The sequence below is a fragment of the Epinephelus lanceolatus genome, chromosome 2 (genome assembly GCF_041903045.1).
Source record: "Epinephelus lanceolatus isolate andai-2023 chromosome 2, ASM4190304v1, whole genome shotgun sequence".
Classification (NCBI taxonomy): Eukaryota; Metazoa; Chordata; class Actinopteri; order Perciformes; family Serranidae; genus Epinephelus; species Epinephelus lanceolatus.
Window position 1 is genome coordinate 47,154,037 of NC_135735.1, and position 27,573 is coordinate 47,181,609.

The 27,573-nt window shown below is 40.0% G+C and overlaps 1 protein-coding gene across 10 annotated transcripts in view; it reads right to left on the minus strand.

Moving 5' to 3' along the window:
- LOC117258502 (serine/threonine-protein kinase BRSK2-like) overlaps positions 1-27,573 on the minus strand; it is a 218,365-nt gene that overhangs the window by 74,685 nt on the left and 116,107 nt on the right. For all 10 annotated transcript variants that reach the window (XM_078162083.1, XM_078162080.1, XM_033629509.2 and 7 more), the window contains exons 3-4: positions 8,364-8,449; positions 4,490-4,630 (exon numbers count right to left, since the gene is read on the minus strand). In XM_078162083.1, the coding sequence (XP_078018209.1) occupies positions 4,490-4,630; positions 8,364-8,449 (227 nt within the window). The remainder of the gene's footprint in view (positions 1-4,489; positions 4,631-8,363; positions 8,450-27,573) is intronic.

Consider the following 27,573-nt stretch of genomic DNA (forward strand, 5'->3'; position numbering starts at 1 on the left):
TTAGAGCCAGCAAACTTTCACATCTATCTGTGTGGATTAAGGGTTCAACCAAATCAGAGTTGGGTGTTGTTGAAACAGTGGAAAGAAAAACAAAGACATTTTTTTGTTAGTTTTATTTTGTTTCTGTCGACTTTCAATGAATTGATTTTATGATTATAAAATTACTGGGATTGGTGATGGGTGGGTGGGTTTGGCGATAGCAATTTCAGGGCTGTTTCTGGTTAAACAAAAAGGATTTTACTCTTTCATAAAAGATCTATCCATGTTGGGATCCTTTCTAAATTGTTGTCAGACACTTAAAATTATAATTTTCCATGAACGTTACATAGTCTGTTTCGCTGCTCCCAGCTGCAGCACTCTCACTTAATACTAGACCAATATCAAAAATTGTCCCCATTAATCAGTTAGACACAAAAACATGGGAAAATAGGGTCCAGCTTGAAAAGTACTGTAATTATTTTTTAACTTCAAAAACTAAATTCTTACTCTTGGAGTGTGACTCCCTTTTTTGTCACATACAGTGCATGCCCACTATAGCCTACCAATTCGCATAAACTTGCATCCGCCCTGCACTGCTGTGCTTGTGGCTGCAGCTTGATTGGCTGTCTTGATGTAAGAACCACTTAAATGTTTCAAATTGTCAGCTTGGTCTGCATCACAGGTATCCAAGCATGGTTTGTGCAGCAAATCATTTCATTATTGGAAAATACATTTATACATGTCAAGTTCAGGAGAGTTTCCCACAGGGCTGTTTGGGGTCAGACCAAACTTTTGGACCCTTGAAAATCTCTACAAAAAAATGCCAAGTCTTACTTGTCTGTGACATCCAGGTCATACTGTAGGATATCTAGAGTCAAAGACAACTGGACTTCCTGTAGATTTTTAAAAGGTATTTCAACCTCTTATCTAAAACAGCTTGTTCTCCTCTGGAACAATTCTGGGACAGAAGAAGTTTTGCAAGGTAAAGACATCATTGACTCTGCACTTCTAGATAACGTCTCACTTGTTTCCCTTCACTTACATCCTGGTAATCCATTTGTGTGGTAGAAAAATAAATGGACTGTGGTAGAGAAATTGATTAAGTATAAGAATTTGTGACATCCTGTGAGGACAATGGATGGTTTCTCTGGGCCATGATTAGGTTAACACTCGTGGCCAACTTTGTGTGGGAGCCGCAAGCCATCTGGTAGTCATGACTCGACAAATCTTGATGATGTGCTGTGTTTGCTAATCACATGTGTGCAAACTGGTTCAATCCTGTCAATTGAGACACTGTGAGGGCCTATTTAGATATCTCATATGATGGCTGACACACAGAACAGCGGAAGGATGTAAGTAAAGACAAAGTGAGGTTTCTTGGTGTGAGGTCATACTCATGTATGCACTCTGTACTAAAGGCTTCTTTGATATCAGATTTGTGTTGTAATAAAATTATTTGCACAAGTCAGGACAACTTGGGCTCATGGGTTTTATTGCTTTCTTGCTCAGAGTGTGAATTGGCCAGGCTTTCTTTTTGCAAACCTGATGACCATTTTGCTTTTGCCTCTTCATTGGAGTTTCATGTAAAATAACATTTTAATACAGCAGCTCCTGACATGTGTAGGCACTTTGCTTTTTATGCTTCAACCTGTGGAGGTGGTGTGGGTGAAATGAGAAACAATTAGACCTGAAAGCATTTACACCTACACTGCGTTTTCTGTGGTAAAGGTTACTTTATTACAGTTCAATCATCAAGAACTGATGCACTCCCAGTGTAAAGGAGATCCAAATCAGTATCAGATGTACCCTTTTACTCAAAATAACTAAGGGATATGAATCCAGTAGATAAGTGTTTGACTCTAGTTGTGTATCTCCTTGGTTCCTCTATAAAACACAAAGTTCAGAATAAATCTCATCCTTCAAAGCTAAACACTTGACAACTAAAGCTGAGAGTCAGTGGCATGACTTCTTTGATGTGCAATTGCTCTTAGATACACAGTGCTGCAGCCATGTGTTGAAGAACTAAAGGTGCTCTCAGAGATGAAAAGAGATCAAGAGGAGCTGGAGCCTCTAAAGTCGCCCCCGGCTACGGCTGATGAGGAAAGAGGCTGAAGAGGAGGCACGCAGGGGGAAACCTGTTGTTCAGCCATCAAAACTGATCAAACACTCCAGTGCTTCTAGGAATAACTCTTTATATACAATTCTTAGAAAGCAAACTATTGTAGGTGCTGCCTGAGTTTATATCTTTCTATTTCTATAGTGGATTTATTTTATACTATGGAGGATAAGCACTAACTATGTACTAAGCTAAGCAAATTGATGTCGCAAGTTGCACATATCTGGTAGGGGTGTAACAATAAATAGATCCAATGATCAATGATCGAATATCACACATCGATCCATATCATCATCTTTAGGTAACGCCTTTTTTTTTTTTAAATTCTGTGTCACCGTCAAAAAGCACCAGGCAGATGATGGGAAGCAGCCAAGAGAAAGGTGATGAGGAAAATGTTATTTACTCTGGAATTAATCAGCAGTGTGGAAATATTTTCAATTCCAGAGAAAATACAGGTCAACAGACAAAATGCATGCCACCTGTAGACCATGCTGCTACGAGATGGACGTACCTGCTGAGCCAGGCATATCACTCTACTAACATCTTGCAGCAACATTAGCTGCTCTGTTCCGTTAATACTGGTCTGAAAAACTGTGCATGCAGGCTGAAATTCAACTGTGCTGTTCTGTTGGGAGATGCAGCGACTAGAAATAAGCAGAAATAATGCATGTAATTTGTTAAGCTATGAGTAGAGGAAAACTTCCTGCAATGTAGAAGTGCCTAAGCTAATGAGTGAGTAGCAAAAAAAAAAAAAAAAAAAAGATTGTTTTTTTTTTATGACTCTTGACAGTTATCACTGAGCTGAATTTGATTCTTTTATTATATAATGTTGCCGTTAATCCATGTTTTATGGCTGTTGGCAAGGCTGTTTCAAGACACTTGCAACAGCTGGGGGCCCCAGGCAAGAGGCACCTTGGAGGCATCATATCGTCATTGATATGGACCAATGTCAGCCGTCTCTGGGGGCCCCCTTCCAGCTCAGGGCCCTAGGCAATTGCCTAGTTTGCCTGTCCGGTTGCGACGGCCCTGGCTGTTGGAAGAAGTTTGCCTTCAAGTTTTATGAAAAAGATGATGGTTTGGATTAAAATGGAAGATTTCTGGCACAAAGCCCTGAAAGGTAACTTATCCCATGTGCTATTTTTAGACTTCATTACAATTTGAGGTGCTGGCTCATGGATTATTAGATATCAGATGTAGTTTGCTCTCACGCAATAGACTCTCAGCAGTGACAAATCAGTTCCAGCAGCTATTTGTGTAAATTTCTATTCCTCCCACCCAGGGTCCGAAATTAACACCTGTCAAACCCTGAATATGAGTAGATTTTCTGTTTGGGGTCTAAATCTCAGAAGTCTATCTGCCACACTGGCAGGTAAATGTCATGTAATAAAAAACTATGCCAAGAGTCTCTACCGCATTTTGGTGTTATTTATGGGTACACTTCTCTGCAGCTCTTGAGCGCTCCCAGTTTTGTAGCAGTGTTTACTGTACAGGACATCAGCCGATCTTGCTAAACTATCACTTGCCGCCGGTCTGCTGCTAGCTAGCATTGTGCCCATACTTAAGAAAGTAATTATGTAAGAACACAGAGGCCCCACAGTTTGAACCAAAACAGCAAACTCTTTATTGCCTCCCACATTTGTATTAGCACCCCTTTTTCCCTTCTTACCTTTCACAATAAATGCCCTAGACATACACACTGCAACACTGCTTACAGGAGGGAACTTACTCACATGCTGAGGCTGTGGTGATGAGTTGTTCAATATGGCCTCTTCTTTAAGTTTGTATTCAACATAATACCTTATTATCTCAATGAAATGTACTGACACAAATGCATATGTGACACAAAAAGGCAATATATATTATTTTGGCCTGTAAAAAAATGCTTGGTTGGTGGATTTTTTCATCTACCAGCCAACTTGGCTGATGAGTTAAAAAGTTGATTTCACTGCCAGAGCCCTACAGAATTACCTCCAGCAGGCTACTGGTGTGCATGTTTCTGACCAAACTGTCAGAACAGATTTCTTAAGGGTGGCATGAGGGCCCAACGTCCTCTAGTTGATTTCAGACACTGCTCCCACCCATATTTTGCCCCTCTGAGCAGAAATGCTTTAAAATACACGTGTATGCACTGATATTGTTTGAGCCTGCAATTATCAGCTATGATGCTTTTTTCCATTTAACCTATAAAAAAATCTTTACTGTTAAGTGCCTAAAAACGGCAACTGACAGAGCATTGTTGGGATGCATATGATTTTAAGGGAACCAAACCCTACTTGGAATACAAAGCTGTATGCAACTGAACTTCCCAAACACAGCCTACTCATTGTAAATGATAAAAACTGAAAAATGATGTATGATCTCTGTTCCCTAATTTGAGCGAAAAAGGTAACAAACCATATGGAGTGGCTGTGGCAGAAGTCCAAGGCTGAGATGATCTGTCTGAAGAATTTTCTGGCCTCTTTAGGTGTTAGCCGGCCCTTTTTCACCAGGTAGTCAAACAGCTCCCCACCGGACACGTGCTCTAGCACCAGATACCTGCACAGGGAGACAGTGGAAACAGTTCAGGATGGTCAGTAATAAAAGAAGAACTTAAGTCTTTTGGTCGACTAATACGAGTATTAGCAGTAACATGTACTGAGGTACAAAATATTTCCTTCTACCATATATGTTGAAGGTTTGCATGCTGCTCTACAAGTTGAGAAAATCCTCCAAACTACTTTAATTTTATAGATGTCTAAATCTGATTGGCCCACGACTGCAGCAACTACAAACCCATTCAGTCTGTGGTGTGGTGAAGTGCAGCACGGTGTATTTGATAGAGTTTGCAGTGTGGTGCTGAGATGCCACAAAAACGTTTAAAGTATAGTTATATTACACTCCTGTGGAATTTTACACAATTGAAGACTTCCATTTACATGACAGATGTCGAATGAAGTAGAAAAAAAAAGGTAGCAGATGAGGTATACCCTATACCGTATACCCTTTCAAGTTATGGAGTAATGGAGATGGACAGAGCCCTCCATCAGTACTCAGCGTTTGAAAAACGAAGCAATACCCCGGAGATCATGGAGGCAGTGTAGAGCAGTTCAATTGAGATACAACTGTAGGAGATGACAAAGATTGAAATAATGGCAGAAAAAAAAATGGTAATGTAGCAAAAAGATTTCTCTGTCCACATGTTGCAATGTACACTGCTCCAAAAAAGGCAACACTTAATGGTCCCAGTATAACACCAAGTCAGTTAAACTTCAGGGATATAAATCTGTCCATTTAGGAAGCACAAGTGATTGTGAATCAGTTTCACCTGCTTTGGTGCAAATAAAAGGTGATAACAGGTGCTACAGTATGGTGGCAAAAGGCAAAAGCAAGACCACCCCCAAAAAGACAATGGCTTTTTTGCACATGGTGGCCACAGACAGTTGCTCTCTCTCTGTCCTTCCCGACTGATTCTTCTCTAGGTTTGTGTTTTCCTTTTGTCACTACTGGTAGCATGAGGCAGTACTTGCAGCTCTATCAGGTTGGACAGGTAGTCCAGCTCCTCCAGGATGGCACATCTATATGTACAATTGCAAGAAGGTTTGCTGTGTCTCCCAGCACAGTCTCAGTATGGAGCAGATACCAGGAGACTGGCTGTTACACCAGGAGAGCTGGAGAGGGCCGTAGAAGGGCATCAACCCAGCAGCAGGACCAGTATCTGCCCCTCTGTGTGAGGAGGAACAGGAGGAGCACTGCCAGAGCCCTACAAAATGACCTCCAGCAGGCTACTGGTGTGCATGTTTCTGACCAAACTGTCAGAAACAGATTTCATAAAGGTGGCATGAGGGCCCGACGTCCTCTAGTGGGACCTGTGCTCACAGCCCAGCACTGTGCAGCTCAATTAGCATCACAGGTGTGAAAGAGTTCCTCCCCTGACCTAAATCCAGTTGGGCATCTATGGGATGTTATGTATCGGTGCATTTGACGCTGCCAAGTTCTGCCATAGACTGTCCAGGAGCTCACTGATGCCCTGGTCCAGGTCTGTTTCTTGGTCTGTAATTTGCTTAATTTAACTTACTTTTTTGTTGTTAATAAAATATGAACATGTGATCAAATGTGCAGGATTTGTTACCCCCCAGGTTTCTGAGATTTTACAGTTTAAGAGATTTTTTATGTGACAATAGGAAAAGTTAATGATTTTATCTCAAGTTGAATGCATAGTCAGAATCAGCAAAGTGATCAAAGTCATCAGATAACTATAGTAGAATAAAAAGAAATGTGAAATATTTCCCCCTAAAATGTAGAAAATCCTCTAAAATACAAAGACTCAAATAAGGAACAGAACCCAAAATGTGTACTTCAGTAGTATCCCACTTGTGAGTCCACACAGAGAGTAAACATCCAATCCTCAGAATGAGTGAGGCATTAATGAAATGATTGAGTCATAAACCACAGAGTGTTTATGACATTTTGAAGTTACCACAGTATGTGGATGCTTAATGTAAATCCTTGAGAAAATCTCTGCACCGTGTTGGTCTGTGCGCCTGTGGTTTAAAATGTTTTATCTCTGTCCTCTGTTCATTTGTCTCCGAGACATCGCTGATCCTCACCGGCTCCTCCTGCAGCCCATCTTCCCCACAGACTGATTTATTAGCAGATTAAGGGATCTGCTCGAGCGTTTACCCGTCAGAGCTATTTAAATTAGAAACGTGTTCGCTTGTGATTTGTGAGTGTAAAATTTTCTACTGCAAACTGTTTGCATCCATGATGACCATCCGTCCCTGTCCTCGCAACATTAAGAAAACAAATTCCTGCTCCATTTGATGACGCCGGTGCCTTTATCAATTATTGAACAGCGCATTAAGCCGTGCCACTGAAGCACAGCAGCCACATGCAGCAGATTAATGTATACAATAAAACACGGATATACATTTAAGCTACACAGTCGCAGGAGGCAGGTTACTGTGAGGAGGACCAATAAAACATCTCATGCCTTAATAAAAAACCCCAGAGCTCACACATGCTGTATGGAGAAGAGGTGCAGTAACAGTTAAAGTGTTCTGCAGTGCTGTCGACAGCCCTGGGCATAATTTAGACATCATTTTCATATCTTAGCGATGTTTGTCAGCTGAAGTTGTGCTGAAATTGGAACTCTCCTCACTTTTTGTGTGAAAGAATATCAACTGTGATCATACAGTTTTCAATTTTTCAAAGCACGGTGAAAACAGATTTTTGACCTGCTTGTGGAAACAGCATCTCAGCCTCAAGCCTCAGTGGTTCATTGGCATTTGTATGACAAGACTTATTTCTCCCACGTTACCAATTATTCATTTGCTATTAGCTTTAACATTTCAGAGGATCAAACACGCTGTTAAGTTTGTATTCCATTGAAAAGTGGCACACTTTTAAATAACCTACTTTTAAATCTTTGGGCTTGGGGAAAGTACAAGTCTAAAGACTCATGTCCAAGTAAAGTCACAAGTCACGGTTGTTAAAATTCAAGACAAGTTGCAAGTCATTTTTTATTTTGTCCAGGCAAGTCATTAAATCCATGAATTGAGTCTGACTTGATTCGAAGTCATGTGAGTCCCCATCTCTATTTTACAGTAATGATATGACTGGGAAGTACCAAAAATTCACAGCTATTGGAAATCACCAATACAGGGAGGATATATCACTGCAAAAACAATCAAACAAATAAAAAAATCTGTACATTTAAGATGATTAAAGACTTTCATCTTAAAACAATGTATGTTTGTGTTCAATCACAAAGCCAAAAATTATGGAGCATTTTCGTCTTTCACAGTAAGGTCTTTGGCACCTGCTTGTTAATGTCAGGACATGTTGATGTCACTACATATTCATTTTTTTATTTATTTTATCTTCATTTAACCAGAGAAGTAACAGAGAACCAGTTCTCATTTACAATGATGACCTGGCCAAAAAAAAAAAAAATAGAAAATCAAAAAACAGTATTACATTTTGTATTATCTTTTAGCATTTTTGTGAAAAATGGAAACACAGTGTGATGTGGGGCTAAAAGTACTATCCTTTAATCTTGGCAATTTACCAGATCAGTAATAAAATTTCAAACAGGCAGAATTTTACAAAAGCCTTAATCACTTAATATTTCAAATATCCATCGACAGCTATTACTCAAATATCTCTTTACATAGTATCTTTTCTGCTTAAACCTGTTCATTTTCAAAAACTGAAGTTGTATCTTTAATTAATCTTAAATCAAAACATTCATGATGTGGCTGCTCACAGTGTGAATGCAGCATGTACTTACAGGTATTTCTTATTTTCATAGACGTCATGCAGCTTTAAAACGTGGGGATGCTCTATGAGTTTTAGGATGGCTATCTCCCGCTCCACCTGAAGAGAAACACAGGAGAAACACAATGAGTTACAAAAGACATTAAAGAGATCCTCCTCATTCACAGCAAATATGGAGATACACAGTCTAATGTTAGTGTCATCTTCACTCTGAGAGTGATGAGACTGCCATCACAGGCCTGTTTTACTGGGCTCAAGCCAGAACTTGCAGCATGGATGACAAACAAAAATAGACATCACGAGCGCACACACACACACACACACACACACACACACACACACACACACACACACACACACACACACACACAAACTATATTACATTAATCACACTAAACAGCCCTGGGGAGTTTTCACACCCATGGTGTTAGATGCTTGCTGAAACAAAAACTCAAACATTTAACCTCTGGATTGGTTCACTTGTGGAGCTTGATGGTCTGTTTTTAAAAGGTTGTAGCCTATTTGATACCTTTCATTTCTCAACACACTCATGCCTTGGTAATCATTAAATGAGTATAAAAAAAAAAAAAAAAACTACTCACTGCTGGAAAGATGTACTTTTCATAAAACCAGGCTGCCTTTGCAGTCAAAGACACAAATACTTTTGAAATCTGTGGTACATGCCAGAGAAAATTGAGAAAAAGGACTATGGCATTTGCTTTTTCTCAAGACCTACAACCCACCACGATACACTGTGCTGTACCAAACTAATCAATGTTGCCACTGGTGGGTGACATGCATGGATGTATAAAGATAAAGATACCGGAATACAGCACTGAAGGTGGGACTCTGTTTATTCCCATGGGAATTGCTCAGTGGTGCTTAAAGCCAAAAAGCTTTATTTCCGTGAAATGAAATTACCTGGAACTCTGCATCTGCTTCTGCATCACTGGGCCCATAGAGCAGGCACACTACAGACCTCTGCCAGCCAGCGTGGCTAAGTCACGCGTTTCACCATCTAATAACACAATTTGTGATTGGACAACAGAATCAACATGGCTGCCACCGTCTAACAAGCGCCGCTTCCAAAACAGTAAATAATTATTTAGGCATTTGAGAAATAAGTGGATAAAACGTACAACTATCACTTTATAATGTTTCTGAAGTGTTTCCTGATGGATTACTTCTCTCCTCGATGGATTCTAAAAACACGTGACGGCTCGTAACTGCTGAACGTCGCTCTGGACAGAAAGTAAGTCTATTATTACACATGTAAAGTTCCTTTACATAGATTAAAAGTTTAAAAGCATTAAACGTAACAAATGAGTGCTTTTACACTCGTATGGGAGAAGAACACAGAGGGTTGATGATGGAGCTGAAGACAGGTTTTTATTGTGAGAGCTGCTTCATTCAGGTCGTTGTTTACTTACAGGCACCTTAACTGTGGCGATATGCTGTTCAATATTCAGCCAATATGACCCAAAATGATTACTTTAAATCCGGGTTACGGGTCGGGCTGCGGGTCGTGTTTCAATGGGTCGGACCGGGTTGCGGTACTAATTGGCCTGATGCGCGGGTTTGCGGTTCGGGTGCGGTTTTGTACGTCCCCGGGTTGGGGCGGGGTGGATCTTGAAAATTGGACCCGTGCAGGACTCTGTTGGAATTACACTTATGAGTTCATTTGGTAGTCACCATACTAAAATGATGTAAAACAAGGCAAATTAGAAACATGATTCATGACAAATGCAAGAGACAAATTTATATTAATATCGACACAGAATTTATTTTTTAATATAAATTTATGTCCGTGTAATAGGCCACATTATGTTAAATGAAGGTTTTGTGGTTACCTGTTGTATTTGGTAAAGAAAAATGAAGTATTAAGACATAATTGTCTATGATATTAATAGGTAATAATTAATAAATGTTTAGGCCTAAACGACAAAATTGTGGTCGGCCCCGCTGAATCTCACTCAAAGGTTTTTTGAAAAGTTGGCAGCCCTGTGAGTGGGGATGAAATGATTTAATCTTGCAGCTCCTCTACACTTTCCAAATGTTATTGACCCAAATGGACTAAATCCTGATAGTAAAAAGAATCACTTTACAGGGGGTGTGACGCTCAAAAAATGTATCCACTGATTTACGGACGCCTGGAAGAACTCAAATAGCCAAAGTATAATACATATATAACTGTATGTCACGTGCACTGTAAAATATTTGACTGTACATTTACAGTAAATCACTGGCTACTAGTTGCATTACTTTCACAGTAAATTACGGTATCATTTTTTACAGTAAATTGTTGTGAAATGACAGCTGTATATTGTGATCTCACAGTAGTTATGCCACTATACTGCTGTAATTTAGCAGTATGCTTCTATCAAATTACTATATTCAACTGTAACCCAATGATAGCCCATTATGTTACTGATATAACAGTACGCCCCTGTGAATTACTGAATTTCACTGTGCTGTTCACAGTTTATGTACATTACATTACTGTGATTTTGCAGTATGCTCCTGTAAAATTACTATATTTAATTATAACCTCACAGTTAAAGCCCATTTCATTACTGTGATATAACAGTATGTCCCTGTAAAGTTACTGTATTTATCTATAACATCAGTTTATGTACATTGAATTACTGTGATTTAGCAGTATGCTCCTGTAAAATTACTATATTTAATTATAACCTCACAGTTAAAGCCCATTACATTACTGTGATATAACAATATGTCCCTCTAATGTTACTGTATTTATCTATAACATCAGTTTATGTACATTGAATTACTGTGATTTAGCACTATCCTCCCATAGAATTACTATATTTGACTGTAATCAGTTTAACTCCATATAACTGTGAGTTAGCAGTATGCTTATGTAAAATTAAAATATTTACCTGCACGAATTTCACAATAAAATGAATTTGAATTTGGTTAAAAATCACAGTAAAAGCCTGTGAGGTGATAATAATGTAATTTATTGTGAAATTTTACAGTTACATAGTGTAACTTCCTGAAAATAATTTGCAGTGTAGCTACACATGTACTGTAGACAACAAGCAGGTTATATTCACGTCTTGATTATGACAGAGATCCACAATGAGCTATGTGGTAATAAAAAATCAACAGGATTAAGCTGCTTCTACAGACCACCTAACAGTGATTAAATAGTGTAGCGGATTCATATTAAATCCAAAATGTTACATTAGTACCCTCAGAAACAAACTTTTAAGCTTCTGTTCCACTTATATTCTCATTGAGCTTTTTTGACATTGTAGTGTTTATCTTCTAAAATAACAACAGTAATTATTTTGTTATCCTTCAACAGCACCGAGGGAGTCAGGGCCACAGAAGCCCTCTCAAAGCATCACAGGGTGTAGCTGTTTAATGCTAACAAAATATTAAAAGTCTTTCATTTTTGTAGCAATTATGGATTTTAATTGTCCAGTGTGTTAGTATACTGTATATTAATTTATCTGAGAATATGAACAGAACAGAAAACATGTTACAGTTTTTTTTAGGAAGATCAGAAAAATTACATTGAAAACTTGAATGATGATTGGTTGAATCTCTACACAGATCTGGTATTCTGCCCTGCACACTGATGCTGCAGTGCTGCTCTGGCAATTAATTACACAATAATTAACATGTGATGAGAGATCTGACAAACATCAGTCTCCTTCTGCAGGCTGAGTGCGGCAGTCAACCAGCTGACTGAGCTTTCCACAGCACTCACATACTGTTAGGACTCCACTGTGTCAATATTTGATGCTGCACAGCAGGCTGAGCATCATTCAATAACCATCATCTTCATCATTCAGACATCTGGCTGTTCCTCATCCTCCTTTCCTCATGATGCATTTTACAATACAACCATGGTTTCTAGCTGAACTAGAATTACCGCCCCACTGTTGTATGCCTCCGCGCACCAGTCAAGGTTTACATCCATGTCTGTGAAATCATGGACACTTCACACACATCTCCCCCCTGAGAGCACAGAGGATCTATACAATCAGCACAGTCTCAAGGTGGACACCGAGGTTTAGTGTCACAAATTCAGTTTCTGACCAAATATTTCCCCTTCTATTCCTGAGATATGACATTGAGAAATGGCCAGAAAAGTGTTTTATGTAGAACATTATGATGTCATAGTAAAGTTAACCTTTGACCTTCGACTTCAAAATTCTAATCAGTTTATTCTTCAGTCCAAGTGGACGTTTGAGTCAAATTTACAGAAATTCCCTTAAGGTATTCTTGAGATATTGCACTCACAAAAATAAGATGGACAAGGTCACAGTGACCTTGGCTTCAACCATGAGTCCAGGTGAATATTTGTGCAAATTTTGAAGAAATTCCTTCAAGCTGTTCTTGAGTTATCACGCTTACAAGAATGAGACAAATGAGGTCACATAGACTTGACCTTTGACCCATGACCACCAAAATCTAATCAGTTTAGCATAAAAATGTTGTTTTCTCCTTAACTAATCATTATATTTTAGGATGTTACTGTACAAGAAACATATTAAAAACATTCCTACTGTTAGTTGTTAAAAAACACACCATATTGTTTCAAATGATTCAAAAGCAGACACGTTTTCATAATATTGACTTTTTTTGTGTGTAAGCGTTGTGTGTTCTGATGTTCTACATTTTTGTTATTGTCATTAAAGACCTAAACCAACAGTGAATGTATCTCATACCACATACTATGTGTGTATCAAAGCCTAATATGTCTTCTTCCTCTGTGTCACAGATTGTTGTCCAGAAACCATTAAAACAAATCAATGAGCCACACTGGGTATATTTACATGCACACAAATATTATATTATTCTGAATGTGACAATATGAATTTGACACAGATCATGAAAACAGCATATTCAGTTTGGATTTTCCAATAAGGAAGAATGTAGATTTTTGTCATTAAGTCATGGAATATGCCGGTATTATTCAGGCTTTAATAGTATTATTTGGGTATGTATACAGCACATTCAGCATATGCCTCTCGATTGGGGTTTACACCACAATTTGCGAAACACAGCCTCTTGCCTGTTTACTGTTTGCTCTGTGTGTTGTCATATATGTCATACAGAAATAAAAGAATACAAGTTATAGAAGGGGAAACACACCTAGTTACAAAACTTTATGAAAGACCTGGATATCAAGAAGGTGGCTGAAGGAATGAAAGAGGGAGACTGTGTTCACATGGTAAAACAAGTCACCACTGGTAGAAAACTTTGAAATAATCCAAAGCAAAGTGACAAGCGGCTCCAGCTGTTCCACTCTTTCATATTTAACTTGATAAATGACGTTAGAGCATGTTAACTGGAGTGTGCATGGCTGCATGTTAACAGGGATATTAGCAGCATGTTCTTTTTCATTAGCTATGTGAACAGCTCAGTAGGAATATTGTCTTTTTTGGAATAAGGGCAAAAACTGGAATATTTTGTGCATGTAAATATAGACTGTTGCACTGGGTGACATTTTATTATTATCATGTATATATGTTACCATGAATATTTATTTTGACTTAATCCCACACAATCCTGCTAACACAAATACTCACTGGAGCACTAAATGTGGACTAATCCGCCACTGAAAATAGTCCTCAACAAATGCACTATTTCCTCCTGTTTGAATAATGTTCCCTAAAATCAATAAAACACAGCTATTTTGGAAAAATACCGAGTCTTTAAAAGAATAGAAATATTTAATAATGTTTTTAAAGACTACGTCTCTAGTAGGAACAATAAGCTTGGAGCTGAGAGCCACAGACAGAGTAGGGCAGTCAAAAGCTATTGAACTGGATTGACAAATTGTTGGTTTTTATTCTTTTATCAGATGCATTGACAAAAAAACTATGAAATAACAGCAGACTTAAAGGTCAAAGGTCAAAGAAAACTTTATTATCCCCGAGGGGCAATTTGTTGTGCAGCCAGCAGTCTCACACATAAAAAAAACAGACACATATAATGACGGCAGAAGTACAACAACAACATTCAAAGTTAAAGTGCCTTATTTAGGAGGCCAATGGCAGTCGGAACAAAAGAGTTCCTTAGCCTATTGGTCCTGCAGGTAACTTGGCTGTGCCTGCGGCCAGACGGAAGCAACCTGAACTCTCCGTGCAGAGGGTGGCTGGGATCAGCCAGGACTGACAGGGCCCTCTTTAAGATCCCAGCCTGGTACAAGGACGTCAAGTCATTTAATGTTAGGCCGGCAATTTTGCTGCACACTTTAACTATGTTATGAAGCCGGCTTTTGTTTATAAGGGTGATTGACCCATACCAGCTGATAAATGAAAATGTTAAAACAGTTTCTAAAAAACAAGAATAAAACATTTTCATAAAGGTGTTGTCCACATTAAAAGCACGAAGTTTCCGATAAAAGTGCATTCTCTGGTGGGCTTTCTTACAGACAGCATCCACCTGGAGATCAAAGGTCAGCTTGTTGTCAAGAATGGTGCCAAGATACTTGTAATGCTGAACACATTCAATCACGTGATCACGTATCACCGCAGGTGAGACAACTGTAGGGTTCTTCCTAAAATCAACAATCATCTCCTTGGTTTTGGATACGTTAATGTTTAAAAAGGATGACCTGCACCAATTGGAGAATTCTGCCACTACAGGGCCATGATCAGGATCGTCACTATTTAGCAGACTAATGATCACCGAATCATCAGCAAATTTTAAAATGTGCCGCCTCGAATACTGGCTTCGGCACTCATTTGTGTACAACACAAATAAAAGAGGTGAGAGAACGCAGCCTTGGGGGGACCCGGTGGAAGAGATAAGAACATCAGATAAAACACTGTTCACCCTGACACGTTGCGGCCTTTCAGTTAAGAAGTCCACCAGCCAACATATTAGAGATCAATATTGTGGATGTTCATTAACTTTTCTGCTAAAATGTGAGGTTGTATGCAATTAAAAGCTGAGGAGAAGTTGATAAAAACAAGACGTGCAAACGTCTTAGCACCCTCAAGATGAGATAAAATCATGTTGAGGAGGGTGCTAGTTACGTCAACAACACCTCTACCAGACCTATAAGCGAACTGCAGCAGGTCCAAGTTTTCCTGCACTGAACTTAGAAGCTCATCCTTCACAATCTTCTCAAATGTTTTCATAATGAGAGATGTCAGTGCCACAGGTCTGTATTCACTTAGTGATTTAGGAGAGTTATTCTTTGGTACAGGCACAATTGTGGAGTCTTTCCAAATGCGAGGAACTTTGTGGAGTTGAAGTGACAAGTTAAAAATAGAACAAAAAATATCTGCCAGCTGTTTGGCACAGTTTTTTAGTAAGCAACCTCCTATACCATCTGGGCCAGGACATTTCCTTTCCTTAATCCCCTGGAAAAGTTTGTGAACCCTCCCGCTGTCAAGGTGGATACCAGTCTCCTCGGGCACGACATTTTTAAAAACTGACAGTTCCTCACTAAAATCATAAGTATTAAAACGATTGTAAAAAGCGTTCAGTTCATTAGAAAAGTCAAAGTCAGATATTCCATTTAGGTTGATGAGACCCTTCTTGGACTGCATCCCCATCATGGATTTCACTCCCTCCCAAGCAGAGCGTGAATTTCCCGTACTGAGCAGCTTTTCCACCTTATTTTTGTAGTTGTATTTAGCAACCTTGAGTTCCTTTTTGACTTGTTTCTGGAGTTCCCTGTATTGGGTGTCATTACCCTGGTTAAAACTGATATTGCGCTGGTTAATTAAGTCTTTGACGGATTTGGAGATCCATGGTTTATTATTTTTATAAATGGAAATAGATTTCCGTGGGATGACCAGCTCCTCACAAAAAGTAATATACGCTGACACAGTTTCGGTCAATTCATCTAAGTCAACACAAGCTTCTTTGAATAAGTCCCAGTTAGTGCAGCTGTAACAGTCCTGGAGGCATTGCACTGACTCCTCAGACCAGACCGGAACTAAACGTCGTTCCGGCTTGTGTTTCTTCAGGACCGGTTTGTAGGTCGGAACTAAATAAACAACATTGTGATCTGACGCACCAAGTGGAGCTCTACGAAAGGACCTGTATGCTCCTTTTACAGAACCATAACAGAGATCCAGGCATTTCGTGAGACGAGTTGGACAAGTAACATACTGGTAAAAGTTTCCCAGGGACTTCCCCGGTTTACAGTTATTAAAATCGCCCATAACAAGATTTGGTGCGTCCGGCGCGATCCTTTGAAGCCGCTGCACTGTGTCAATCATAACTCGAGTTGCATTATCAGTATCAGCCTTAGGGTGGATATAAACAAGCGTGACAAATACCTGAGGAAATTCCCTCGGCAAGTAAAAGGGGCGTAGGTACAAGGACAAGAGTTCAATATCAAGAGTGCACGCTGTCTCCCTAACAACCACAGTGTTACACCAGTTTTTATTTACATATAGACATAAGCCTCCGCCGAGTGATTTGCCGGTCACTGTGGAGTCTCTGTCAAGACGAAATGGTTCTCCAAATCCCTCAATATCCAGATCAGACTGCAGATCGTGTTCTTTGAGCCACGTTTCAGTCAGGGCAAGGAGACAGGCGCTGTTATACTCCGTCAGGAACTTGACATTTTCCCGTAGCTCATCAACTTTGCTGTGGAGTGACTGAACATTGGCGAGGATCACGGTGGGAAGAGGTATCCTGCGATGACCAAGTCTCCTTAGCCTCTGGCGCAAGCCTCCACGTCTGCCCCTTTTCCTCACGCCCATCGGTTTGGACGCCCAGCTCCGGCCCCCCACCGAAGGATCCAGCCGGATGATCTCAGCGGGAAGGGCTGCCGAGGAATCCACGGTGCCCGCACCGGAGTTGTGGAGAAGCAGGAGGAACTCGCGGCTATACTGGAGAGGCTCCCGGTATTCACAGAGTCCACACAAAAAGTTACATAAAAGCATTAAAAGGACGTGGAGTCCTCTCAGATTAAGGTGAGCCATAGTTGCTTCTGTCATACGCAGGTCAGTTAAAAAAAAAAGTGCGAGATAAGATAAGAAATAAGATAGAAACCCAGCACACACTCAGCACTCCACCACACAGTTGCTGCTGCCTGTCGCCATTACCAGCGCCACGCCAATGTTGATAGTGAGATTCAGCATTGTGACTATGTGACGACAAATCATGATTCCCTGTCATATAACTGAGTTATTTCGTTTTTGCCAGCAGGCTCAGTCCAGCAGCAGGTGAGTGTCATGAAATGATACAGAGTCTGGTGAAGAGTAACATGTCTGGACATACAGATGCTGCCTGTAGCTGTTTGCGCTCAGACCTGCCTGCTGTGCTCTGGATTTACTGCCAGTTGGCACCTCAGCAGGTCTCTGGGGTAAACTGTGTTTAGACCTCTGCGCTGCAGAGAAAAACCGTAGCAGCAGTTTGTGCACGGACTCCATCAGTCAGACATGTTATCAAACTGCATCTCTGAGCTCAAGTTGTATGATTTATTTTTCTAATTACTGTGGATAAATGGCCAAATGGGCACGCAGATGACGTCACATCAGTGTATTTCAAGCACAAACAACTCAGAAGAAAACGTTCCAGGCTTTACAGAGCGGAAATTATGCACCAGTGCTCACAATCACACAGGAAGAAATCCACCAGAAGAAGGTATTTCTGAATGCAATTTTTTATAGAAGAGGTACAAAAGGTAATAGATCAATGCAAATTGAAAAAAGCTACTGGAAAGAAGTGTTGTCAACGAGGTTTTTCAATGTGTTATATGAGATGTTTCAGTCTTGTTTTGATGGTGGTATCACTCCTACACACTGGCACAAGTCCATTATTAAACATATTCCTAAATCCCAAAAAAAACGAACCCAAGCTGCCTCTCAGGTATGGGGCTATAAATCTCATTAGCTATGTATTAACTGTACTCCTCACTTTTAAATTGCACTTGTAGAACACTGAGAGAACAGGTTTGCTAGTGGATGAGCAAAACTGATCTAGAACAGCAAGAGCATGTATTGGGCACCACTATAATCTAATGGATTTATTTTCAAGTCCAAAAAAGCAATGGTACCAAATGTGAAGATATTCCCTTGAGGCATTCTTGGGATATCACGTACTTATGTATATCCAATCCTTTACCAGACAGACGGACGGACAACCCGAAAACATGATGCCTTTGGCCACAGCTGCCTTAGGGGAGGCATAATAAAATCAAATCAATCATATACACAGCCATGAAAATCTGAGAGGGGTTCTTCTTGGGCTAACTGGTTAGTGCAATTAAAGTGAAACAAACAGGCAGCTCAGTCTGACTGTCAGGCTCTTAGTAGGACATAAAGTGTTATGTAGGAGGAGACTGAGATATTGCTGGCACCTGTAAATCTAATCTTACCCTTGAGACTGTACAGAGGGATGTTTCCACCACCGCAGCCACTTTGTCGATATTAGTCTGTTGAAAATGTCAGATCAGTTTTACGCGTTTCTGTTGAATCAATGAGGGAAACACTGTGTAGGAGTCAGTGAGGATCTATACTACAGGTAATCAAACTAATCCTTTACTGATGAATCCTATTGATTTCAGATTCTCATCACCCTGGGCTTTAAGCTGTGGAACAGACACCCCATCATTCATCTATCAGTCATTGCTCTCTGATTGCTCATTTTGTCCTCATGACTCTTTTTCTGCCCGAGAGTGGTGAGTAGCCTGAGAGTCTGAGTCATGGTGTCTCTGCTCAGGGCCGATGTGACACGTCTCAGAGGCCAGACACAGGACAGAAGACACCAGAAAATTAAATTTTTATTTCCATCAAAGCCGCCAGTCTTCAAAGGTCTGTCATGGCGAGCGATGGTAGCTGGCAGAAAATAAATAATTAAAGAATTCTCTTTAATCTTTGGCCCAGTAGTTTCCCAGGCCTGACTGTCTCACCAACCTCTGTCTCCATCTCTGTCATCCTGCAACACTCCTTCCAAAGCTGAAGAGGAAGGAGAGCCAGGAGAGAAATTCTCATATCAGCTTACAAAAGAACTTTCAAGGGCGGCTGGATTAATTAAAAAAGTGAATGACAAGAATTTCATGAAACAGCACTAAAACAACAGCTTCAATATGATGGCATTAAGCTAGAAAATTAGGTGATATTATTTTCATGCTCAATACTGACTTGGTACATTTGTTAATATTGTTAATAGGGTGTCTCTCTGAAAGTTGGAGATTCAATCAGTCGGAGACCCCTCAGTCAACTAAGATTGCTTCAAGTAAAGCAGGTTTTTGTTTGTTTGTTTGTTTTGATTTTGGTTTCTTTTTGCCAGTCAAAGGGCAGTATATTTCTGGGGATGTTTTGGTCACTACATTTTGCTGCAGAGTGAGCACTCTTCACTTCCATGCTGCTCTTTGGTACAGGCAGCTGTGGACACAGAGGCAGCTGCCCTATCTACAGCTCACGGGAACTTAATGTGATAGTATCTCTGGCTTTTGTTTGATATCTAGTGTTGAAAATGTTGCACATTTTCGATCTGTCATTAGCGCTTTTAGCTTGTTTACTATATTAATTGAATGTCACTGTGACACTGAATGTCCCACTGAGCCCTGCTTAAATTTTCAAACCCTACAAGGAAAAAAAGGAATGAATAGTAAAATACTTGCATTGAACAGTCCAATCTGATTCAACTGACATAGTTCTGAGTTGGGTACAGCCCTAATAATTAAAGAGTAACTTAACACCCCCTGGAAATCTTGTCTTTGCTGACCTCCTGTACTGTAAGTTCTCACCTTGCTGCCGCATTGATGTACACTGCACAACATCACAACAGCAGTGACACTGGGTGTGAGAGGACAGAAAAACATTCCTTTTCAGCCTGGTGTTTAGAGGTGCCCCCAAGGGGAGGGCATGGCCCCTCTGATACAATAGCTGGCCCCTCCTGGCGAAATAATTGGAGGAAGTCATTACTGTCTTTAAGAGGCCATGTTGTTTTATTCTCTTTTTTTTAACACTAGCGAAGGAAGTGGAATCTTGTGAAACTAAACAATGCAAGGTATCCATTGGTACCAACAATGTCTGCATAGCTTGTTGGAAAGAGGACTAAATAACACTCCAAAGTTAGGCTACATTTTGACAAGGTAATAATTGGCATAGCCATTTTCAAAGGGGTCCCCTGAACTCTCACCTCAAGATAGCTGAATGAAAATGGGTTCTACAGGTACTCAAGAGTCTCCCCTGAGCTTGAGAAGGCTTGTTGCCAGTAAATAATTTGCTCCTCACTGTCTACTTTCAAATTAAAGCTGTATTACTGTCTTTTTGAAGAAAGGACAACCAGCATATTTGAACAACAATGAATCTTCTAACATGTATATATACATACATTAAAACAGGATTGTTGTGGAACTCAATGTGTTAACTGTACCAGTCTTAGTTCATGCACATTGGATAATTTGTAATATGAACTGTAAAATCAGAAATCATAGTACATCAGTATGGGATTTCTTAACTCTCCCTATTCACATAGTGCTCAATGGGTGCTCACACCCAAGATTTTCAGTGGCCCCATCTGGCCACCCTTATGAAAAATTTCTGGGGGCACCACTACTGTTAAATTACCTTTTAATATTCTATTCTGCAAATATGCACAGTGAATTAATGTAGCTCTATACATATACCTTGTAGTAAATTCTGAACTAGAAAGCACTCAGAACACACACTGTTGTCAAAGCAGCACAATCCCCTCCAAATTTACTAAAATCCTAGAAAACACTAAGGAGGTGCTTCAGATGATGAAGCAATCATCTGCATCAGATGGTGACACACATAGGACACATTATCCTATATTGAAGAAAGTGCGGTATTTATGACAAAGTACATCAATGTTCAAAAATGCCCTTTCTTACAATGTTAAAAAGTCCTTGGAAAACTCTGTAGAACTACATACAGCTAATCAGTTCTTTGTTGGCCCATGGCCTAATTGTCCACAGGATTTCACCAAAATCTGTCAACAGCCTCTTGAGATATCCTAATGACAAGCAACAAAAATAAAACTGCTGTGACAGATGTCAGTACTTGAGGTTCAGTGAGATAGTTTGTAAAGTAATAGCTGACTTTTTAAATTTATTTTACTTTTTTAAGCAACACTCCAAATCCTCAAATCCCCAAATCATTTAGAGATGTCAAAGTGTCTATACAGCTGCTTTTCTCAAAGACAACCCCTAACCCCGTTGTTTTTTTTTAACCCGTAACCATTTATTAATTTTTTATCCTAATTCAATCATTCTAACCAGTGAAGCTGTATCCCCAGCAAGAAGCAGCCACATCCACATCAAAACTTTAATAATGTCCATATTAGCTAACTGTTTGTCCTCTGGCTTTAGAGTTTCCAGGTGTTACTCTTTGCCACAGGCAGGTGAGCACACAGTGACTGTCTGGGATAGATGCAGGTGCAGAGCATCAGCCTATCCTCCTGCTATCAGATCTAATTAGGCTTGTTTTCATCTCCTCACATCATTGAGACACAATCATGCACACACAGTGTAGCATGGCAAACTCTAATTAAACACATGTACAAGGTAAACAGACATTCAGCTCCCTGCCCTTCATGTGTGAGCGGTGACGCTGACATTTATTAGGCTGATTATGACGCATATATTTTTTTATGTGTTGTAATAAAGTGCGTGCGTGCGTGTGTGCGTGCGTGTGTGCGTGCGTGTGGAGAAGGCTGGGAGGAGGGAGAAACATGAACGGCTGTCATTAAAAATACATTATTATATAAGCTTTTATCAAGTCATGCATAACAGAGAAAGAAATGAGCGCTTTAAATCAGGGTACTTGATATATTAATACAATATAAATTATTGCTTAAAGGTCCAGTGTGTAGGATTTAGGGGGATATATTGGCAGAAATGGAATATAATATAATAAATATGATTTCTTTAGTGTATAAACACCTGAAAATAACCTTAAAATAACCATGTCAATAACAAGCCATTAATATGTACATGGGGGGAAGGTCTTCGTCTATAGAGAACATCATGTTGCACCGCCATGTTTCTACAGTAACCCAAAACAGACAAACCAAACACTGGCTCCAAAGGGCCATTTGTGTTTTTGTGTTGGCCACTGTAAGGAGCCCAACTGCAATGGTGCGGCTGTGGCTCAGAAGTAGAGCGGGTCGTCCACCAATCAGAAGATCAGTTGTTCGATCCCCGGCTCCTCCAGTCTGCATGTCAAAGTATCCTTGAGCAAGATACTGAACCCCAAATTGCTCCCGATGGCTGTTCCATTGATGTGTGAGTAGGCCCATTTACCATTACCAACGTGCTACACTGATGTAAAACTGCTTTATTCAGTGTTTAACCGTTTAAATCAGCTGGTCTGTTTATTTAGGAGAGGAAGAGACCTCTGTGGATAATTTGGCTCCCAATAAAAACCTCCTGAACACTGAAGGAATTTTGTCCAGTAGTAGTTTTTAGCTGGTTGCAATCTGCAATTCACTGCTTGATACCACCATATTCCCCTAAATCTTACACACTTCACCTTTAAGAATATGTTAATGTATTGACCCTATATCTGTGTGACATATCCCAGCCAACTATATCGGTGTCTATACGACATGATTCTGCACCTTACTTTTAGTGTGCAGACAGACAGCAGAAAGTAGTGCGTCCTTTATGAAGCAGGACATGGAGGTCAGAACTAATGCCCTGTCCCAGACCGCAATTAATGGTTATCTTTTCATAGCTGCAGTCTTTTCCTAACCTTAACCAAGTGTTTCACTGAGGTAAATCTCACCAACACAACAATAGTTCATATGAGCTTTTTTCTGACTATAACCATGCCATAGTTACAATGCGCAGATACTGTAGAAAGAGAATTTTAAAAATGGTTGTGTCAATCATATCTGGCCATAGGGGTTGAATATATATCAGCCATGATTTCAGTGATTTGCTAAAGCTGTATGGATAGTATAAAGGGGCATCCCAACAGTTTTTAACATCAAGATCAGTGTACCGTGTATCATAACAGTTATAATAGTTACTGTATATGTTTTATGTGGCTCTAAAGGGAGGTTTTTAAAGTCTGAGAATATAACCCTAGTGGGATCTTTAGGTATTTCATGTACACCCTCTATCAAAATGTGTTTTGGGGGATCAAATAGTGCTTGACAACATGAAAGGATAGGCGTAAATGCACCCAAAATGCACTGAGGTCAGATTGTGATCAGATCCACCAAACCACCTCCAGAAGAGGTCAGGGACAGGTGATCCCATCCAGCACAGGTGTAAATGCAAATACATTTTTCAATCTACATACAACAACTACATAGATGGAAATATGTAATTGTGCTGGACTGTTCCAAACCAGCAAGGCAGCAGCCATGAGCCAGTTAGCAACTAGCAAGAAAGCAGCAAAAATGCTTATGGATATACTATATTTAGATTTGACACCCAGTTTTCATTCGTAAATGTCACCATCACTACCCTCTCCCACCAGTCTTGTCTGCGTTCCTGCATCCAGATCGTCCTCTGGACAATGGTGGCACTGACCAATGGTGAAATAAAAGCAACTGCAGAATAAAACAGCATTCTCCTCTGCTTTGCTCTTCAGAATTCAGGTGCTGAAGACTAAGCGGCTACCATGTTTTTGTTGTTTAATCTTTTGGGTTTTTTTGTACCTGTGCAAACAACAGCAATGATGTTTAGAGCTGGGTATCGCCACTGATTTCCTGAACTGATTTGATTTCAGTTCAAAAGGTCCCAATTTAACCCGTTCTCCGATTTGATGCAATACCAATTTGATTAGGGGTATTTCAGTTACAATACCAATTCTGTTTAAATATTTAAGAGATTCTCAGATAGATAATGATGTAAATTGTTCAAGGAATTATTTAAAAAAAGAATAAATTCAGAACATGAATAAAATTGAGTTTTTTCAATACGCCTAAATGTTGTTTCTCGAGCATCAGCAGTAATATTACAACAGCAAAATCACTATATTAACTCAATAATATCTCACTGGAAAAAAATCTGCAGTGTCAATAAAAATCATATTCTTGACGTCACAACACTGAGTGAAGTTTAGAGAGAACACAGACATCAGTCAGTATCAGTCCTCCTGTCCTCTGTCCTTGTCCCTCTGCTGCTGATGGAATCAATGCCTGCAGGTAAAGTTATCACTGGTAAATTTTAAGATAGGTTACAAATAAAAGAACAGGTAATGTCAGAGCAGATTGTCAATACAATGGTCTTTAATAATTTGGCACTGGGCCTGTGTAATACCAGCAAAAAAAGGGCTTTCTTACATCCCCAGGAAAGGTAAATATTAAAATCAATCTTGGATTTTATGAATTAATATCAATCATTCAAATGAAGATTGATTTGAATCAGATTAATTCATTATTTTAACCCAGCCCTAGTGACATTTGGTTGTTTGAGTTGGACAGAGCAAGCAGATCTTAATTGGATTTCAATGTGGTCACTGAAGACATATTAAAGCCAGGTGTAAATGTATTAATGTTAAACAATCTGGATACAAAACTCATTTTAGTGCAAGATGGAAAGGGGTTATTTGGGTTTGATCACCAAGTACCCATTCAACATCTTATTTTCAGTCATATTTTCCTGACTGACAGTCTTTTGCGCCAACTTTATGAATGTGACAGTTTTCAAGAATCGGTTCTACAGACACAGTTCAGTTGATTCTGAAGAGTACTGAGGTTCAACACTAAGCTGTAACCCAGAGTCATATGTTGTAGAGTTAGAGGTCAAGCCCCTGTGGTGAGTTAATCAGGGTCTCAGAGGTGTAAATCAGCTGATTAAACCTGTGTTCACCTTGTCCTCTCTGTCTCTCTCCACCTGAGCTCCAACAGGAAGTCTTTTATTCACTACACCACCACATCCCTGCTCCATCCACGAGGTCAATACAACACACACACGCACACGGTACATCTTCATCAGTTGGTTCCTTCCTTCCGTCACCTTCTCTCAGACTAGACGGGAAATATAACTACTAACTACTAACTTTTTATTGACTGAAACCTTTTGAATTTCCATCCACTAAAAAAACTACTAAGGATAAAAATAACTAAAATGTAAACTAAAATGTGACTAAAACTAATAAGCATATTCGTCTCAAGACCAAGACTAAGACATAAAAAGCTGTCAGAATTTAACATTGCCTTAAAGTTCACCCAAGATCAATTTTACCCCAAAGTACAATATAAACTATAGGGTTGATTTTTCTGATTGCTTTAATGTCACTGAAATAAACAATTTTTTTAGGCTAAAACTTTGTTTTTATAAATGATGGTGTGACAAGGTCTGGTCCCAGTCCCACAAAAGACACTCATTCCAGCTTGTATCTCATTTTCCAGCCATTATCCAAGGCTCTCGAGGGTTGGAACGTAGTTAGACTGGTTAATTGAGGCCTTCATCTTTAGGCTGAGTTTCATCTTGACTGTGACAGTCTGGTGCAACAATTACATCACTGCAGACGTCACACTAATCTGCGTCTCTATGGATTACCACATGCTTGATTCAAATAGTAATTTTGGGGGTTGAAGTTGCACAAGAGGTAATAGTTGAATATTTACTGAAAGCATAACAGGGAACTGACTGAACAAGAAAAAGATCTCATGTCCTTGAATACAGTTAGGTAAATTTCATGCTCTACATATTACATCAGTTGCTCTCAGCATCAAGTATTGCCATGTATGTCTCATAAGGACTTGAAAGAATGCCTTTGGCATTAAAATCAGACGCTGAGGGGCATGATAATGTGGCAGTATTTGGCCCCATGGGAATGAGAACAGGCTGTTAAATTATCTTTCCTTACTTTGTGCACTCTAAGATGACATCTGTAACTTTCCCAACTTTCCCATCAGATATTTAAAATGATGCTGGAACTACAACATAGATGCCAGAGTAAGCCAAATTCTTTTGATATATCACTCAGTGAAGAAAAAAAGCTCATCCTTACATTTTTAGCATTGGCCAACCATGTCAAGGCAGTTCGTAATCAATCACGTGGCAGTCAGATGACGTGGTGAGCCAAGTAAGGTGTGACTTTTCTCCAGATTTTGTTTCCCTTCACTTAAGATTTTCTGACACGTAAGCAGTGATGATTGGAAGCCAAGTGTGAAGTCAGACAGCTGGGGAAGAATGATGGTGACCTATCTGAGAAGAGCTGCCATATGGATGGTGACTCAGGCCTTGCAGCACTAAATGGCTTCATTCAGAGTGAGTCAATTTTGCGACACACCTTCTAAAGACACCGACTTGACTGTCGCATTCACTGAAGAGCAAAGGATACAGTGCTAATCAAAAACACACTCAGACTACAGAGTCCACAGCCAGCAAACAGACACACTGCTGTAAAGGCACAGACACACACGCACTGTCCGAAACACAGTCAGATCACACATATAGCATCTAGCCACTACAGTACATGTAAAAGACACTGACCAACACTGGTGTGTATTAGACAAACATTAAAGGAATATTCCACGATCAACTACTCAATGCCTGTGAGGGCTCTGAAATGTTTATAGCCGTCTCCTTAAAGGTGCTGACACACCAAACCGCCATCAAAGAACTAGCGGCGACGAAAGCCAACTGTTATGTCGTCTCACGTCGCCTCACGTCGCCCTGTGTCAGTTGCATTTGAACACACTACAAAGACTACATCCATTGGCCAAATAGCACATACGTTCTGTGCCTGCATAAGAGGAAATAACTCAAAAAGGGAAACCGAAAGTCCGAGGAATGCATGAGATGAACAAAGGAGCGGTTGCCTACCGCTGTTATACACCAAAAAGAAGAAGAAGAAAAAGTTTTTTCAAAGAGAGTGGTACATCCTGTCAGCCGAGGGGTTTCCTATCTGTGCAGCCGAGCACCGCAGCACCTCCACGGACTATTACATTCAGACGGTCCCGGTGTTTCCTCCACAGGCTCCACTTCACTCAGCTTCACTCAGCTGCCCGACAAACATGCTGCTTCTTCCCACTTTAACCTGAATAACAAACCAGGGTTTGGTGCTCCGGTTGGATCCAAACGGAGAGCCGGGGCTAGCTGGGAGTCTAGCGGAGACTAACTGGCTGTGCTTCCCTCCGGTCATGCTGCGGCTAACGCTCTGCTAGCCTCCCCTCAACATTGGCTGACGGCCGACCATCGGCCTGGTGTGTCAACACCTTTAGAGAGGACAGCAGCTGTCAGCTAGGATCTACAACAGTTAAAATGGAGACCCACAGTTACAGCCAAACCAAGCCAGTCAAAATACTACTATATAATAATACTGCTAAACATATAC